This window comes from Pollachius pollachius (assembly GCF_949987615.1).
Source record: "Pollachius pollachius genome assembly, chromosome: 9".
Lineage (NCBI taxonomy): Eukaryota > Metazoa > Chordata > Actinopteri > Gadiformes > Gadidae > Pollachius > Pollachius pollachius.
The window spans coordinates 3,665,757-3,682,195 of record NC_136942.1 but is presented as its reverse complement, the minus strand read 5'-3'; the positions used below and the strand labels follow the sequence as shown (position 1 = coordinate 3,682,195).

General features: G+C 45.1%; 1 protein-coding gene across 1 annotated transcript in view; it reads left to right on the top strand.

Moving 5' to 3' along the window:
- The first annotated feature begins 3,275 nt into the window (after window positions 1–3,275).
- The window catches only part of bcar1 (BCAR1 scaffold protein, Cas family member), a 65,839-nt gene continuing 52,675 nt past the window's right edge, over window positions 3,276–16,439 (top strand). Inside the window, exon 1 of the mRNA XM_079743350.1 lies at window positions 3,276–3,586. Within this exon, the coding sequence (XP_079599476.1) occupies window positions 3,575–3,586 (12 nt within the window). The 5' untranslated portion in view covers window positions 3,276–3,574. The remainder of the gene's footprint in view (window positions 3,587–16,439) is intronic.

Genomic DNA, 16,439 nt, shown 5'->3' with positions numbered 1-16,439 from the left:
GATGTAAATGTCTGTGTTGAAAGAATAATGTTAGAAATAAAACTAACCTCGCATCGCATGAATCATCGCATTTTGAGGGACTACTTTCTCAGCAGCAGCGGAATTTAACCTAGGTATCAGTCCGCCGCTGCCGTAGCCTGCTACCAGGAATATAACATTGCTGCTGAGACACAGCAAGTCCCTCAAAATGAAATGCAAGGTTGGTTTTATTTCTAACATTATTCTATCAACACAGACATTTACATCGACCTTCTGGCGTTATAGTTGATTTGCCTCGGGTGTACTGTGGAGTGGGTAAGACTGTTTTATTAGCAGGCTAGTATTGCCCGTTGCCGTGCGCTAGCCTAGCACGGGCAAACTCTGCAACTACAAGGACTGAATGAAATGTGTTGAAAACTGTCTCCAATGATGAACACCAAGGCTAACTTGGGAATCAGGCCCTATGTCTGAAATTCCGAACTACCCCTTTAAATTGAGACATAACGGTAAAACCATACACTTGTCTTGTAGAAAGAGGGAGCCTTTAGAGAAGGTACAGCAGGGCTCTCACTGTCAATTCATGGGGAAAACCATACTCATTTAAAAAGGGGGCCTAAACAGACTTCAGAAACTCATAGAAGAGGCTATGCTTTCCCAAGTGTTTATTTGTCTATTTGTCAGATAAAACCTGAAAGTCAGAGATTCTTAGTCGCCTCTATGATGTCGATGGGATGGTTGATGCAATGATTAATTGGTCTCACTAAGGTCTAACGGTGCTGAGATGGTGTGGTCACTAACATCTGCATAACCAAGTACTTTGGCAACATCACAAGCTCGACTTTAAAGCAACAACTTGGATATAAAATGTAACTGCGATGGGATTGGTATGTAGTAACTCAACGTGGTCACAGAGAGGAGAGATTCAGCCGAGGCATTTTTAAAATATGCAGGAACTAAGCCAGGAGTGATTAAGAATTGATAAAATGCTTTTTCAGTAGTCTAGTCAGGACTTCATCCAAGGAGCCAGAGAGATGTTCAAGTACCCAACAGTTTCCGTTAGTGAGCGAAGTGAAATTACTTTAAATTATATAAATTATACAGGCCACCCTGGTTTGAGGTCATATGCCCTCTAGTTCATTATCCCTGTGATCCGTTTCATTAGCCCGGATATTGTCAGACCAAGCTCAATCGAAGATTGCAAGTTGGTCCGGGGAAGCTGGTGTCATTTTCTTCAGCGCAAGAGGTGTGATCAATGGGCCTAGTTCAAATGACCCGCAAAAACGTATCGAAACTAGAAAGAAATGTATTGCTCTTCTCCAGACCCTTCTGCAGGGCGAACTCAAATCACAGACAGAATGGGAGGGCTACCCAGTCTACCGTTTTATGTGAAAAAGGGGCAATCATCAACTGCTTTTCAGTGCATTTACGCACCAGGCACAGGTATTCCTGTACTCCTTCAGCTGTTTATTAATCCACATTATTTTTGATAGCGTCACAAAGATCGATTGGCTAAAGCAATACCTTCAACACAGCAACTCTGCAGAACTGGAAAAGTAGAGACCCCAGGCTGTGACGGTGTACACGAGTATATGGTTTGGAAGGGTTTCCCAAGCTCCTCTCCCCCCAGTACCCACCCCCACAGCACAACCCTCTGTTGGGCTCTGCTACCCCTTCATCGCCACCACACCACACATTTCCCTGTGGGAACTCCTATTCCTGGCCTTAACATTGTTGATGGGCAACAATTAACATCCTGATGCTGCGGAAAATATATATTGTCTAACAAATTGTTGAAGGCATTGTGAAGCTAAATCTAAATCTTTAGGAGTACCCCCTGGAACGTGCCCAGGCACCACCACGCCCCCCCGCTGGTTACCTCGGCTTTGGAGCCATCTGATGAAGGCCAGGGCCCAAACCGCTCAGAGCCGGGGACCCACTCTCGTGTTTGACGGCTTAAGGGATCAGCCCTTTACATCGGGGCGGGGGTCGCGTCGGCTCCGGTTCGGACTTTGATGCTCTCTGATGTTTCTGACAGGCTGCAGGCTCCCGGGACATGCTGACACAGTGTGTGTGTGTGTGTGTGTGTGTGTGTCTGTGTCTGTGCGTGTGTGTGCATGCGCACGTGTGTGTATTTCAAATAAAACGGCATGTCTATTATGAGTTAGTATACATGGGTCTATCGGTTGGGATCCGGTCGGAATAGGCCCGTATGTTTTATGTGTTTTACATGCCTTTGTGTTTGAGTTATTAGGCTACATGAACCTGCGAGGTGTGTGTGGTCTGAAATAAATGCTGACTTTTGTGCTGTGTGTGTGTGTGTGTGTGTGTGTGGGGCGGGGGGGGGTTAAACAATTGGCGGTTCATCAAACACAGCAGGGGGCTTGGCAGCCTGCATACCAACACACCCACCACACACACATACATATACGCGCGCACACACACACACACACACACACACACACACACACACACACAGTGTGTAGGGTAAGAATAGACATAGTCCAATGGAGTCGGCTGTTTGCGTTGTTGTACACATAGATGTTGAATTATTTATTCAGATAATTTAGAATATAATTTTATTTCAAGCAGTTGGATGAATAATGCATTTGTGTGTGTGTGTGTGTGTGTGTGTGTGTGTGTATGTGTGTGTCTCTGGTTAGGTTAATATGTAAACAGTTTAAGATCCACATCATTATTCTCCTGACCTAGCCTGTAGGTTAATGCCCATTCTTCATAATCGATGCTCAATATTGAAATAGCAGAGAGGCGGCTAATAAATATGAGCATTAGAAGGACGGGCAGGGCTCGTTCATAATGCATCTGTGGGGGTCGACGAGAACTGACTTTGATTTAAAATCTCTGCAATCGTTTGGTGTAAATCGCATAGGCCAGAGATGGTGGGAGGGTGGGGGGAGACTGCTTCCCCTTTAAACACAGGCTTGTCGACGCTATTAGAGCTACAGCATGCTGAAGCTGCCAGCGGTGGTTGTGATCTCACGTTCAGCGACGTGCACGGTCCACCGTACCGTAAAGGCTGCAGCTTCGACATTCAACCAGGCGGCTAACCCCCAGGTTCAGCCCTCCAAGCTCTGCCGGTGCAACAATAATACCACCTTGATCATCCCGATCATCCGCTGCCGTGCTGTTCGTTCACGGATTTCGGTGTTCGACTTCCTGATGCGGATTCGTCACGGAAGAAGCTGAGCATCTGGAAGGAGGAAAACGGGAGAAGAGAGGGAGGGAAATAAGGAGAGGAGGGACGTTGCTGCTGGACATTAGGGTTTGCTGGGCCACTGGCGCTGTGCGGTGTTGCCTGTGCACTTCTTTCTGACTGAACTGTTTTTTTTGTGGTTTCTTTTCACGCAAATGCTTGCATATTTCAAAGTGAATACTTTAAAACGTACCCTCGACTGAGACACGTCGCCTTCCAGGATAGTTTGTCATGCGATGGACCGAGGACTGACACTTCTAGGGTCGTGAATATATGTTCTTCTCCTCCTCGGGGAAGTAGAGATTCCAGAGCTGCTGCCTGGGCGCACCGCGGCGGTGAGAGATTTCCACACAGGAGCCAGAAGGAGAGGGACTGCCCTGAAACATGTCTCTTCCCGTGAGTAAATTCATTACGTGTAGCCGTAGGATACCAAATGTAACGGGAAATAGTTATTGCAAATAACTGTAGATAGTTGTTTTAATTCAAAGTATGCTCCCGGATTTCGCGGGGCGCTCTGGGCTGCAAGGAATGCCCATGGGTCAGACGCTGTTGAAGGCGATATGGAATACTTTTGTAATGTCACCGTCATACAGCATATGTATCTATTTATTCAGTCCAGGCATGTCTTAATTGAATGTACCTGTGGAGATATGGAAAAGTGTGGATTTAGCAACTCTTCCTGTGTCACTACTTGTGGGTGCGAACTGCGGAGTGAAACCTCTTCACGTTGGTCTGGTGGTCGGGGGGGGGGGGGGGGGGGGGGGGGTGACAGCTGATGTCGAGGCCAACATCATTGTTCTGGTGTTTGTTTCCTAAGCAGACACATTCTTAAGCCCCCTCACAACGCGTCTCTACAACCTGACATCTCAAACACGGAGCCAGAGATCTTGACTTGGCTTGTAGTGCTTTTTGTATCGCATTCCACAGTGGGTCACGGGCACGCACGCACGCACGCAGGCGCACACACACACACACGGCTGCATGTACGTTGGCTGCTTGTCAAAAGTGCTTGACCCCGTGCGCGCATCCTGTTGTTTAATATCCGCATGCGTGGGCGTACCGTACGCTCGTATGGCGAGTGGCAGCGTCCAGGTCTAAACTCGTCCTGGCAGTGCCTACGGTGTCTCGCCTTGTCTTGTTCGCCTACTGCTGCTATCCTGCTATACCGTCCCTGAAACTACGCTATGGTTATCCGGGTCTGGTGGTTCTGCGATGATGGAAACATTCATCTGTATGCTAATGCAGACAGTATGCTTCCTAATCCCTCAGCAAGTCGCGTCTTGCGGCCACATTTTTGGATGAGGCGCAAATCCACAAGTTCTTCTCGCATTAAACGAACTAAGTTTGGTCATTTGTAGGTTATTACCTCACATGTGCGTTTGTGTAAACCTGTGGCATCAACATGTTGACATGAATAAACATGTGACATTTTGGATATGAAAGAGTTTTTTCTTCATGCATACATACGTACAACATACAATACATGCATTGGGTGCTGCGTTCCTGAAACTATTGTATGCATCAGTAAACAGTTTGCTGTTCAGCATTTTGACGACTCCTGTCAGTCACCTCTGTTGGCCACACTAGAACATGCACGTGCAGCGTGCACTGCCCTCCTCCCTGTAATGCATGGAGATAAATGAATTTTGTTGGCATTGTAACAAAATATCCCTGTGGGCCTTGTTCACCTAGCGGCCATCTTGGTTCTGTCTTGGTTCTATACGCTAGCTGGTTGGGGGGAACCGCACTCTGCATTCAGTTCACTCACCCAGGTAGTGTTTACAACCAAGATGGCCGCTAGGTGAACATGGCCCATTGCGTCCAAGCGAAGGTTGGGTAATTACGGAACAGTAGGAACTTTTAGCAATGGTTAAAAGACCGGTAAGAAGAGTAAGTATGCATCTGCAGTTGGCCCATATAACTATTGTACAGCAGACTGCTGGAGGTTCACCTTGAGAGGCTGTGTGTGTGTGTGTGTGTGTGTGTGTGTGTGTGTGTGCGTGTGTGTGTGTGTGTGTGTGTGTGTGTGTGTGTCCAGTTCTGTTCTGATCTGCTAAACTTGGCACACACACACACCAGGGGCCTGCTGCTAGCAGCTATTTGGAGAGACAGGCTGCAGCTTGAGAACGTGTGTGTGTATGTATGTGTTAATGTGTGTGTGTGTGTGTGTGTGTGCGTGCGTGTGTATGTGTGATTGTGACGCAGAATTGGGGCCGCAAGAGCTACACAGCCAGAGTCTGCTACGAAGACTGGAAGCATGTACAGAAACACGCATACACATACAGAGAAGGACAAACACGCGCACACACAGATGCAAATACATACTAACACACACACACGCTCTCACACACACACTCATTCTAACACACAAATACACAAGCCAAAGCACATACACATTCCTACACAAGTAAAAGCACACAAGTGTGTCTGTGTGTGTGTGTGTGTCTCCCGGCCTTGCAACCTTTCATAGAATGTGACAGAGTGAGAGAGGCGCGCGAGAAGCCAGAGAATCACTGAAGCACGGCATCTTCCGCTGTGTCCGGTGGCTCCTCTTCTTCTGTGACAGACACAGAGGACAGGGTCTGTGAACAGCCGTCTCTGCTCCCATGGCTGCGGGGAAGGAGGTTGGAAGAGGGTTTCCCCCCAGGGCCCTCGGTGGCTTCCCAGGACAGACTCTGTCACAACCCCGTGTCTTCATACAGAAACAGCAGGACCCCATGTCACCGGGGCTGGGGTCACCGTTTCCAGCTGTCTTCCAAAGGGCTCATCCTGCTGTTTCTCTGGTTAACGTCGGCTACTGATGAAGGGGGAACACAGTCCGGATGTTGCTTCTAACACTGGTGCACTATGTAGTCGTTTAGCAGATGGTTGTAACCAAAGCCACTACCGTTGAATTCAGAGAGGCCGACATCTTATTAAGGAGCCGGTAGGGGATGGAAATGTTGTTTTAGAACCTTCACTCTTAGACTGCGGACACTGGATATCAAACCCTGAACCTTTCCGGACACCTTAGTGACTAATCCATCCTGTTCTTACCTGAAAACCTCTCATTCTGGTGATGATAAAGTGTTGCTCTTGTTGTTTTTCTCATCTCCTATCTTAAATGTGTGCTGAGTGCTGAGGTTTATAGACGGAGTCAGTCCCATGAAATCAGATCTACGACCTCCCGGGGAGTCACAAGATAATTACACCTGCTGACGCACGCTCGCACACACATAGACACGCACGCACGCGCACACACACACACACACACACACACACTGACACAAACACACACACACACACACACACACACTGTGTGGACAATTTGAGGTGTTGATGGAGACAGTTCTTTTTATGTGGAAAAAACATCCTGAGGCCCTGAGTTTAGGTGTGTGTGTGTGTGTGTGTGTGGGGGGGGGGTTTGAGTGTCTATGTATATATTCTGTGTGTATGTGCTCTCTAGTAAGAACTTGTAACATAGTAGTGTGTATGCCATGTACGTACTTTTACCTCTGCGGTTTATTAAAAGACATCCCTCCCTGCCTGTGATTGTCGTCATCAACATGTGCATGCTTTGTAACAATATGACCAGCAGCCATTGATCTGCATCATCTGCCGCCGTTGGCATGACGACGACATCAACTGGCGATAGGTCCCCTTATCGTTTCATGAAGACCGCCTCTCACATGTCACTCCCGTGCACACTACATACACACACATACACACACGCACTGGGACTCAAGACACATATTACACACACACACACACACACACAGACTGGGACACACATACATACACACATACATACACACACATTAACCCGCAGCTCATACACACACACACACAGGTGCACGCTGCACCTACAAAGAGGCACACACACACACACACACACACTAGGGCTGCTCGATTATGGAAAAAATCATAATCACGATTATTTTGGTCAATATTGAAATCACGATTAATCAAACGATTATTTTTTTTGAGTTTGAAAACATGATGTATTTATTCAGCATGTCTCTCCCAAAAACACTTAGTTACTGAGAAATGCACTGCACTTTCTATAAAACTTTTTAAAAAATAAAATAATAACAATAGAAAACTCGATTATATTTGTTTTGTGATCATTCAACGCTAAAATCTCAATTCAATTAATTGCCCAGCCCTACCACACACACACACATACATAAGCGCACGCAAACACATACACAAGGATATTTGCCCACAAAGAAACAAATACAGGGACACAGACACACATATTCTTTACATATACACATGCATGCGCAATTCACACACACACACACACACACACGCACACACAGATGCAAGCAAGCAGCTACACAAAAACCAAATACACAAAGACACAAATACTCATACACGCTCAAAAACAAGCAAAGTGTTTCCATTATGGAGGTATCAATGAAGTTATTCCTAGAAACGGCAGTGGGCCAGCTTCACCATGCCTCAAAGAAGCTGGTTAATGTTTAACCAAATGCAGATTATCAGTGTGAAAGGATAAATAGATGACGTGGGTTTCAAACCGTCAAAACAATTTCCCTGCCTGCCTGCTGGCATAGATCAATATTAGCATGGTAACATTTAAGATAAATACACGATTATATGACAAACTATGGACGTCCTTTCCGGCCACCTGCATAAAATGAATAAATCTGTCACACAAAATAATCTCATAGTTGGACATTATGTCGTAAATCACAACGATGACAAGTAATGTGCATTAATGTGAGGCTTCTCTGAAATCATGGGCAACTTTTCATACTTTCATAATAACCTTCATAAGTTCTTATCGATGAATACGTCTCTTTTGCGTAATGTGCTTGCTTGATGGTGTCACCTCTGCAGGTCGCGGCCATTCATTCTCGTGGCAGGGAGCCCAGATTCTTTCCTTGCCGGCTGCATTCAATGTCAGGCAAGGAATGGAAGTGTCCATTCCAGATGAACTCTCTCTGGGACGGTGACCGGACGGCGTCTTAACTTTCACTGGGCTCCTCCCTTGCAGCATCCTCAGCATCAGCCCCAACAGCGTCCATGACAGTTTTAGGCCAGGAACCAAAAAATAGGTCAACCTTATCTCCTAAGTTTGACGTCGCATGATGAGTCATTCTTCCATAGAGAGTGACACTGATTATTTAAAGATGGCAGTGGCACCGTTTGGATCAGTTTGGAAGAACAAACCTAATGGAACATTTTGAGGTTAGCCTCTTCACGACATTTGATGTAACTGGGCAACTTGGCCTCCGATTGGTTGGCCTGGATCTTGGCAGATGGCCTATTTTGTCTGCAATTTATTGCATATTCCGAACTTGAGAGGATATGAAACATGGATGTGTTTCCATGCCTGCTTCTTCACATCAACCCCTGGGCAATACCCACAGAAACTGAATAAAATATTTTGGTCATCATTTAAACATTCTGTTTAAAACCACATTGTCTATGCGTCTGCAAGGAACGGTGGTCCTCCCCTTTAACAAACTTTGTTACTAACTAACTCAGCTAAAAAACATGTCTTTCTGAGACGGGTCTGGGTGATAGCCTGATTGACAAAACGTTGACGTCTGGTTCGGCTGTGTGGCTTCACCTCATGCATAAATGGATCAGTTTTAAATACAAACATGCATACATTAATGCAAACACAACGCCTTAATGTTTAATGGGGACGATAATGTTGAAGCATACATGCATGCTTGAATACATGCGTGTTTGTGTGTGAAGTGTGTGTCTGTGTCTCGTGTGTGTGTATCTGTGTGTGTGTGTGTGTGTGTGTGTGTGAATCTGTTTGTGTGTATTAGATTGTGTGTCTGTGTGTTTGTGTGTGTGTGTGTGTATATGTGCGTGTGTGTGTGGGTATCCATGTGCACTGGTATCATCGTTTTCTCCTGCAGTCGAGCATGAATTCCGCCACAAATGTCATATTTTATGAATGCAAGCGAAGCATTTATTCATAAATAGATTTGATTATATGAGGGTTATGGTCTGGGTGATACCCAATCAAATATCAATATTATAGTTCAGTCAAATCAGTCAATATTGATAGTGTGACAACATTTTGCTCTTTAGCATTAATTAGCATATCAATCACAGAGATTAAATTGAAAATATGTCAATGTGTATAATAGTCATGTGAATACGAAAACCTGAGGTGGAGGCATTCAGTTTTTAGCAGTTCACTCTGGCAGGAACAGCCGGGAATAACATTAATGTTATGAATTAATCTATGCAACCACTTTCTCATGTTGTTTTTATGAATTAATCTATTCATTCATAACACCTTTATCACAATATTGCTGTTTATGAATCTATGAATCTTAATGAATCTACAGCTTAATCTCAATTGAGTTATTTACGATTCAATTCATTGATATCACAATATTGTTTTTTGTGAATCTACACTACAGATTTATCATGATATTGTTCCTTATGAATCTATACAACATCTTTATCCCAATACTGCTATAATTGAATCTGCACAACAGCTATATCACTGTTTTGTTCTTTATGAATCATGCAACATCAATGCATAGCCAATAACCATCAAGTCTCATACCTTATATATGAGACTTATCTCATATAAAAAATGTATGTCCATACTGTGTGTGTGTGTGTCTGGAGCCCTGTGTCTAAAACCACTCTTTATCTAATTGTTGTTTTTTGATCTCCTCTCCCCTAATCATACTTATCCATCCATCTGTATAGATCCATACATTTTTCTCTTAACTTCATCTTCTCCAGTGATCATCTTCTTTCATATATAGATATAGATCAGAATATATGAAGCTCGTGGTTTTTTTCCGACTCTCTCTTTCTCGCTTTCTCTATCTCTCTATCTTTCCTAGAGGTTTCATATAATCTCTCTCTCTCTCTCTCTCTCTCTCTCTCTCAGCCCCTATACACACGTACACACACACACACACACACACACACACAGATAGGTGGGTTTCCTTGGGCTGTGAGGAGCCTGCACAGTACACCAATCGTTCACCAGTGACATTTAGAACCTGTGTGTGTGTGTGTGTGTGTGTGTGTGTGTCTGTGTGTCTGTGTGTGCGCCTGTGGTTGTGTGCGAGAGGGAGAGGAGTAGGATAACGGCTCTAGCCTTTTCACTTCCATATTAATCATCACTGCTTAGACATAGATGGCCCCTCCTTTTCCACACACACACACACACACACACACGCACTCGCATCAAGCGTCTCCATTTCTCCTGACTCCTGAATGTTCTCAGCATGGGGTTGCTAGGGGCAACAGGAAGTCCACTCCGTTTGCCAGTCTTACTGGGAAACGTGTGTGTATGTGCGTGTGTGTCTGCGTACATATTAGGATGTGTGACCTGATGTCGGCTGTGCCGTTTCGTGCGTGTTTGCACACGTCTGTCTACAGCGGCGCGAGGGTAGGCCGGTCCTGGAGAGCGAGGCACTCTGGATGAGGCTGCGTGTGGAAGCCTGAGCCATGCAATCCCTCGCCCGGTGAAGTTTGGTGGTCCGGCGGTTATTTAGGCCTCTGACTTTGCCCCCCTTGTTTTGTGTCAAACGGGACAAGCTCCCGCGGTAAATCGATTCGTGTTCATGGGTCCTTTGGAGCGGGAAGCGACAGGGGCCATGAGAGAGAGAGAGAGAGAGAGAGAGAGAGAGAGAGAGAGAGAGAGCGCGCAAGAGACAGGTTTAGAGCGAGAGAGAGAGAGATCTGTATGTTATGTTATATTGTTACAGGTTGATATATGTACATATTGTTCTGACGTTCTCTATTGTTATTATATGTAATATTTGTAATACTGTAATGCTTTGGCAACACTGTTTGGTTTACCAATAGTCATGCCAATAAAGCTTTTTTGAATTGAATTGAATTGAGAGAGAACGCAAGAGACAGGTTTAGAGTGAGAGAGAGAGAGAGAGAGAGAGAGAGCGCAAGAGAGAAAGAGACAGGTTTAGAGCGAGAGAGAGAGAGAGAGAGAGAGAGCGCAAGAGAGAAAGAGACAGGTTTAGAGCGAGAGAGAGAGAGAGAGAGCGCAAGAGAGAAAGAGACAGGTTTAGAGCAAGAGAGTCACACAGAGGCCAGATCTTCCCTCCTGATGTGCTATCAGTAGATTCCGATCCCTTTGCTGCTTCTGTGGTAGCTTCCCATCTTTCTCCCTCTCTCTTCCCATCCTCTCGCTGTCTCTCTCTCCCTCCCTCCCACTTCCTCCTGCTCCTTGGCTCTGTACTCTCTCTCACTCTCTCTCTTTTTCTTTCTCTTTTTCCCTCCAACTCCTCATCCCTGACTCCTCAAGACTATCTCTCTCTCTTTATACACACACACACACACACACACACACACACACATCCAGCTGTGATCTGGCCGGGCTGTATCCTGCACTACTGCAGTAACACCCAAGAACGCCACATTTATCACACAGCCGTACTTGGAATCACATCGCTCTAGTCATTAATATTCATAACATCAACACCCCAAACATGTGCACACACACTCTGTGCATGTGTGTGTTTAGCAATTAGAAGGATCCATCGATCATTGGATTACATCACAATCGTCTTTGTTTCTTCCCCTGTTATCAGAGTGTCAACAGTTTAGCTTAGCGTAGCACAGGTAGACTTGGAGCGCACGACAACAAGCCTTGTCCCCCAGTTCTTATTGACCTGATTTCAGGCGTCTTATTGACAATGTTAGTGTCTAATGTTATCAATAACGTCAGAAGCTCAAGTCATTGAGCATTACTTCTTGAGCTACAGCAACATAGTCAAAAAGGGGTGTAATTCGTAAAAATGCTTTGCAGGGGATCATTCTGGACAAGTCGGCCAACTATGTAGAAAACCATTTAAAAAAGTGATCTAAAATACCTTTAAAATTTAAAGGAAAATATTAAAGAGAGAGTTAAGCATCAAGGTAAACCATCGACATCAGCTAGACCAAGCATTTATACCTGTTATTCGAGTACAATAGCGCCGGTCTAGAAGTATAGGATCTAGATAAAACCCTGACACATAGCTTATAGAGAGACCGACAAAATTAGGTCATTATGTTAGATTGTGCTTCTTTGGCAGTGTTATCTTCCTGATACGTGCGCACTGGTGTGTGTTGACAGGACACTGTGTTCTCATGCTTGGCAACGGCATACCTCCGTATTAATAGTATACTATAGATAAAGGCATTTTGCGTCAGATATTATGGTTCACAGACGCTTATAGTATTTACAAATCATGGAAATTAAAACCGTCATGAGAACTAGACAGAGAGAAGGGGTGGGAATTCATTAATTTGCAAGGCAGCTTCATAATGATGTCAGGAGGGTAACACTGTTCCCTTGGTTTATGTAAATATGTTGGGATGTGATTTCTATATTATGTCGGTGTTATCATATTTTTTTCTTTCAAAGCGGTAGAGAGTGAAAGGCAATGGCTTATTGTGTGTGTGTATGTCTGTGTCTATGGCCGTGTGTGTGTGTGTGTGTGTGTGTTTGTGTGTGTGCGCGTGTGTGTGTGTGCGTGTGTGTACATACATACATAGTGGTGTTCACACCTACTAAGTACACTCCTTCTTTGATTCACCTGTGGCTGTAATGTCTCTATTATTATCTATTATTATGGATATTATTATTCTAGATATTTTTCACTTGGCATTTAGGGCCGAGACTGTTCTGCAATTCGTGCACGGCAACGTGCGCGGTAACGTGCCATACAATCAGGGAAGGGAGCTGCAGAGGGTGAAATCAGTGTGTGAACATTCTCTAATCCGAGTCAAAGGCGTGTCCTTCCGGTGTGTGTGTGTGTGTGTGTGTGTGTGTGTGTGTGTGTACGTGTGTGTGTGTGTGTGTGTGTGTGTGTGTGTGTGTGTGTGTGTGTGTGTGTGTAGTTTCTCCTTCCACTGTGTGTGAAGGTTACAGGTGATGTTGAAATTAACATTTACCAATCCGGAACTTCTTCATACATAATGGATTAGTTTGTGTGTGTGTCTCTGTGTGTGTGTGTGTGTGTGTGTGCGTGTGTGTGTGTGTGTGTGTGTGTGTGTGTAATTAGGCATGTGCGTGAACATAAATGCTGTTTAAAATTGTATTTTGCCATGGACTCTTTTGATTGATGGATTAATGCAGCTCTATGCACCCTTTTTGATGTGCGTGTGTGTGTGTGTGTCTGTCCGTCTGTCTGTGTGTGTGTGTGGAGTACATCATGTTAACTGAAATGACTCACAATGACAATCTCTCTCGCATTAGGCAACACTCACTTCATGGGTAAATACATTAGGTAGAGGGTGTGTGTGTGTTTGTGCCCATGTCTGTGTTTATGTCTCTCTTCCCACTCTCTCTCTTTGACCAAAGCCCCCCTTGCCCTCATACCCCCCCCCTCCTTCTCTGACCTCCTCCTGCTTTATTACACCTGACTGCCTGTGTGTGTGTGTGTGAGTGTGTGCCTGTGTATGTGCACGTGTGCATTTGGTAGGAACTGAGGCTCAGCCAGAAATGGCCAAGATAACAAGCCTCAATTGTGCTGCATGGAGAGAGAGAGAGAGAGAGAGAGAGAGAGAGAGAAAATGATGTGAAAGGAGTGATATCAGTGTGGCGAGACGAGAACAAAGAGGGAGGGAAAGAGAGTTATTGTGCCCTTTTCTTCAATTCTTTCCCGCCCATTATTTCCCTTAAGATGTTCTAGATGTGATCCTTCTTCCTGGCTAGAGCTAGCTTTTATATTATTACCTCCTGATCCACGATCTTGGACCTCCAAATGGGCCTATAGCCACTATCCTGGTTCTAAAGGCGAGTAAGGTGGGGAAGCTGAATGCAGAATTCATTCCACAGATAGTTCCCCCATCCAGCCCATGTTTAGGAACCAAAATGGGCACTATAGGTGGATCTCACCTCTACCTGTTATCAGAATTCTTGCCAGGGAGTGTGGGGATTAATATTAGTGTGGATTACCTTGCCATGAGAACAACGATATGAGGGCTCCATCGTTTTTTGGTTCGTCACAATAACGTGATGATCATAATATAATGATTGTATCATATTTATTATAATATAAATATGATCCCAAACAGAAGCCTCCTGGTTTCGGCCTGTATAGATTACAATCAGTCCACATCTTTAACACAGATAAAAGATTTTCCTCTGAAGCCCAAAGCACACGACTGGATGGGACAGACAAAAAACCTTTTATTTATTTATTTATTTCCGGGTCTAAAATAGACTCAAGTCCTATTTGAGGTGAGGGAAAAAAACAGCCACCCCACATTCGAACCCCATGGGATTTTCTCAGTCAAAACAATATGATACTAATAATTGTTATGCGTCGCGCTACAAATATGAGGTGAATCTCATGCGCTGCATGCTTTGGGCTTTTGGAATTTATTTAGAATACACATGGCAGCCTTCTCCTCCACTCCCAGCGAATACCACTTGATATTTTTCATTTATTTATTCTATTTCTGTCAAATTGGTTATACTAGCTCCCCACTCTCTGCTCTTTCCGTGATCTCGGTAGAAAGCCTTGAGCAACGCGCTGCAGAGTGGGGAGATCAAGGAGTCACTTTTGAGAACAATATTGGATTTTAGGCAGTGCATGATCTCTGTGGATTCTCTGTGGATGAGTATTAGAGTTTTATTGTGTGGCACAGCGGTTAAAAAAGAAAACCATTTCCGTTAACAGTGTGTTTACTTCTATATTTACTCCAGTGTCTCCCCCAGCACTGTATGGTTAAGGCCTTAGCAACAATGGGGCCCCGCCTTGAATACCAATGTATATAAAAAAAAGAATATATATATATAAAAAAAAATTGTATATATATATATATATATATTTTATAATTTTTTTAAAATTATTATGCATTAACAAAGAAAACCAAAAATTCAAAATTAAATCTCCATGAATTGATTGCATTACAAAAAGCAAAGAAAAAATATGGAAATCCTTGTTTAAATATGCCTTTGAGCCCAAACACACTCTCACACACAAACACAAACACACACACACACACACACACACACACACACACACACACACACAACCACACACACATACTCCTACTTTCAGTCCCACTCACCCACTCACTCACTCACTCTCGTGCGTGCGGGTGCACAGTCCACAGTCTAGCTAGCACAAACGGTGGCTTCTGTTTTGAGTCTGAGCGGGGCGACGGGGTCCTGACCAGAGGCCTTGTGTGTCGTTGGCAGTGCTGGGCGGCCGTTACCAGCTGAGACGGAGCCCAGACCACACGCTCCCAGCTCACGCCAAGCAGCTGGCCGAGAAACCTCAAGTTTCAAGGGAATGAAGCCTCCACTCACAGAGAGAAGCAGAAGCTAGGCTACGTGCACGACTGGTGACAGACAGACAGATAGTAAAGAAGCAGAGAGGCAGATTGAGAGGCATGGGTAGACAAGCAGACAGACAGGCAGGCGGACAGATAGTAAAGAAGCAGACAGATTGAAAGACATGGATAGACAAGCAGACAGAGAGGCAGGCGGACAGATGGATGGACATGCTGATGGAGAAACAAACAAGAAGGCAAGCAAACAGAGAGACCAGGGAGAACGGATAGGCAGACCGACAGGCAAACAGGACGACAGACGGACAGACGTGTAGACAGAGAGATAGGCAAACAAACAGAAAGGCAAGAAAACAGACCGACCCCATAGACGGACAGATGGAGGGGTAGGCAGACAGACAGATGGAAGGATAGAGAGGCAGACAGATGGAGGGATAGACAGACAGACAGATGGAGGGATAGACAGACAGATAAACAGTAATCCTCGGGACAAAAACAAACAGCGATCGACAGAAAGAGACAACAGAGGTTACTGCACCTCAAGTGGTCTGAGTCAAACACCCCTGGACACACACACGATAACACACACACACACACACACACCAGCTCCGCACACCCACACACACACACACGGATGCACACACCCACCATTGGGCCGTGGTGCCAAGCTGGGAGCTTAATCTGAGCGGCTGCCATCCTGTGAATTGGTCGTGAACCGAGGGGCCAAGCAATTTACTCTTCACTCAAAGGCCATTCCACACCAGCGAGCACCGTGCACGTCGGTGTGTGTCCGCCTGCTGTGTGTTTGTGTGTGTGCGTCTTTCCGTTCTTGTGTATGTGTGTGCGTGTGCGTTCTTCCATTTGTGTGTGTGTTGGTATATGTGTGATTGTACGTTTCCCTGTTTGTGCGATTGTACGTTTTCCTGTGCGTGCGTGCACGTGCGCGCGGGTGTACCGCTGCCCGTACAAAGGCGGGATGATGGAATTCACACACACACACACA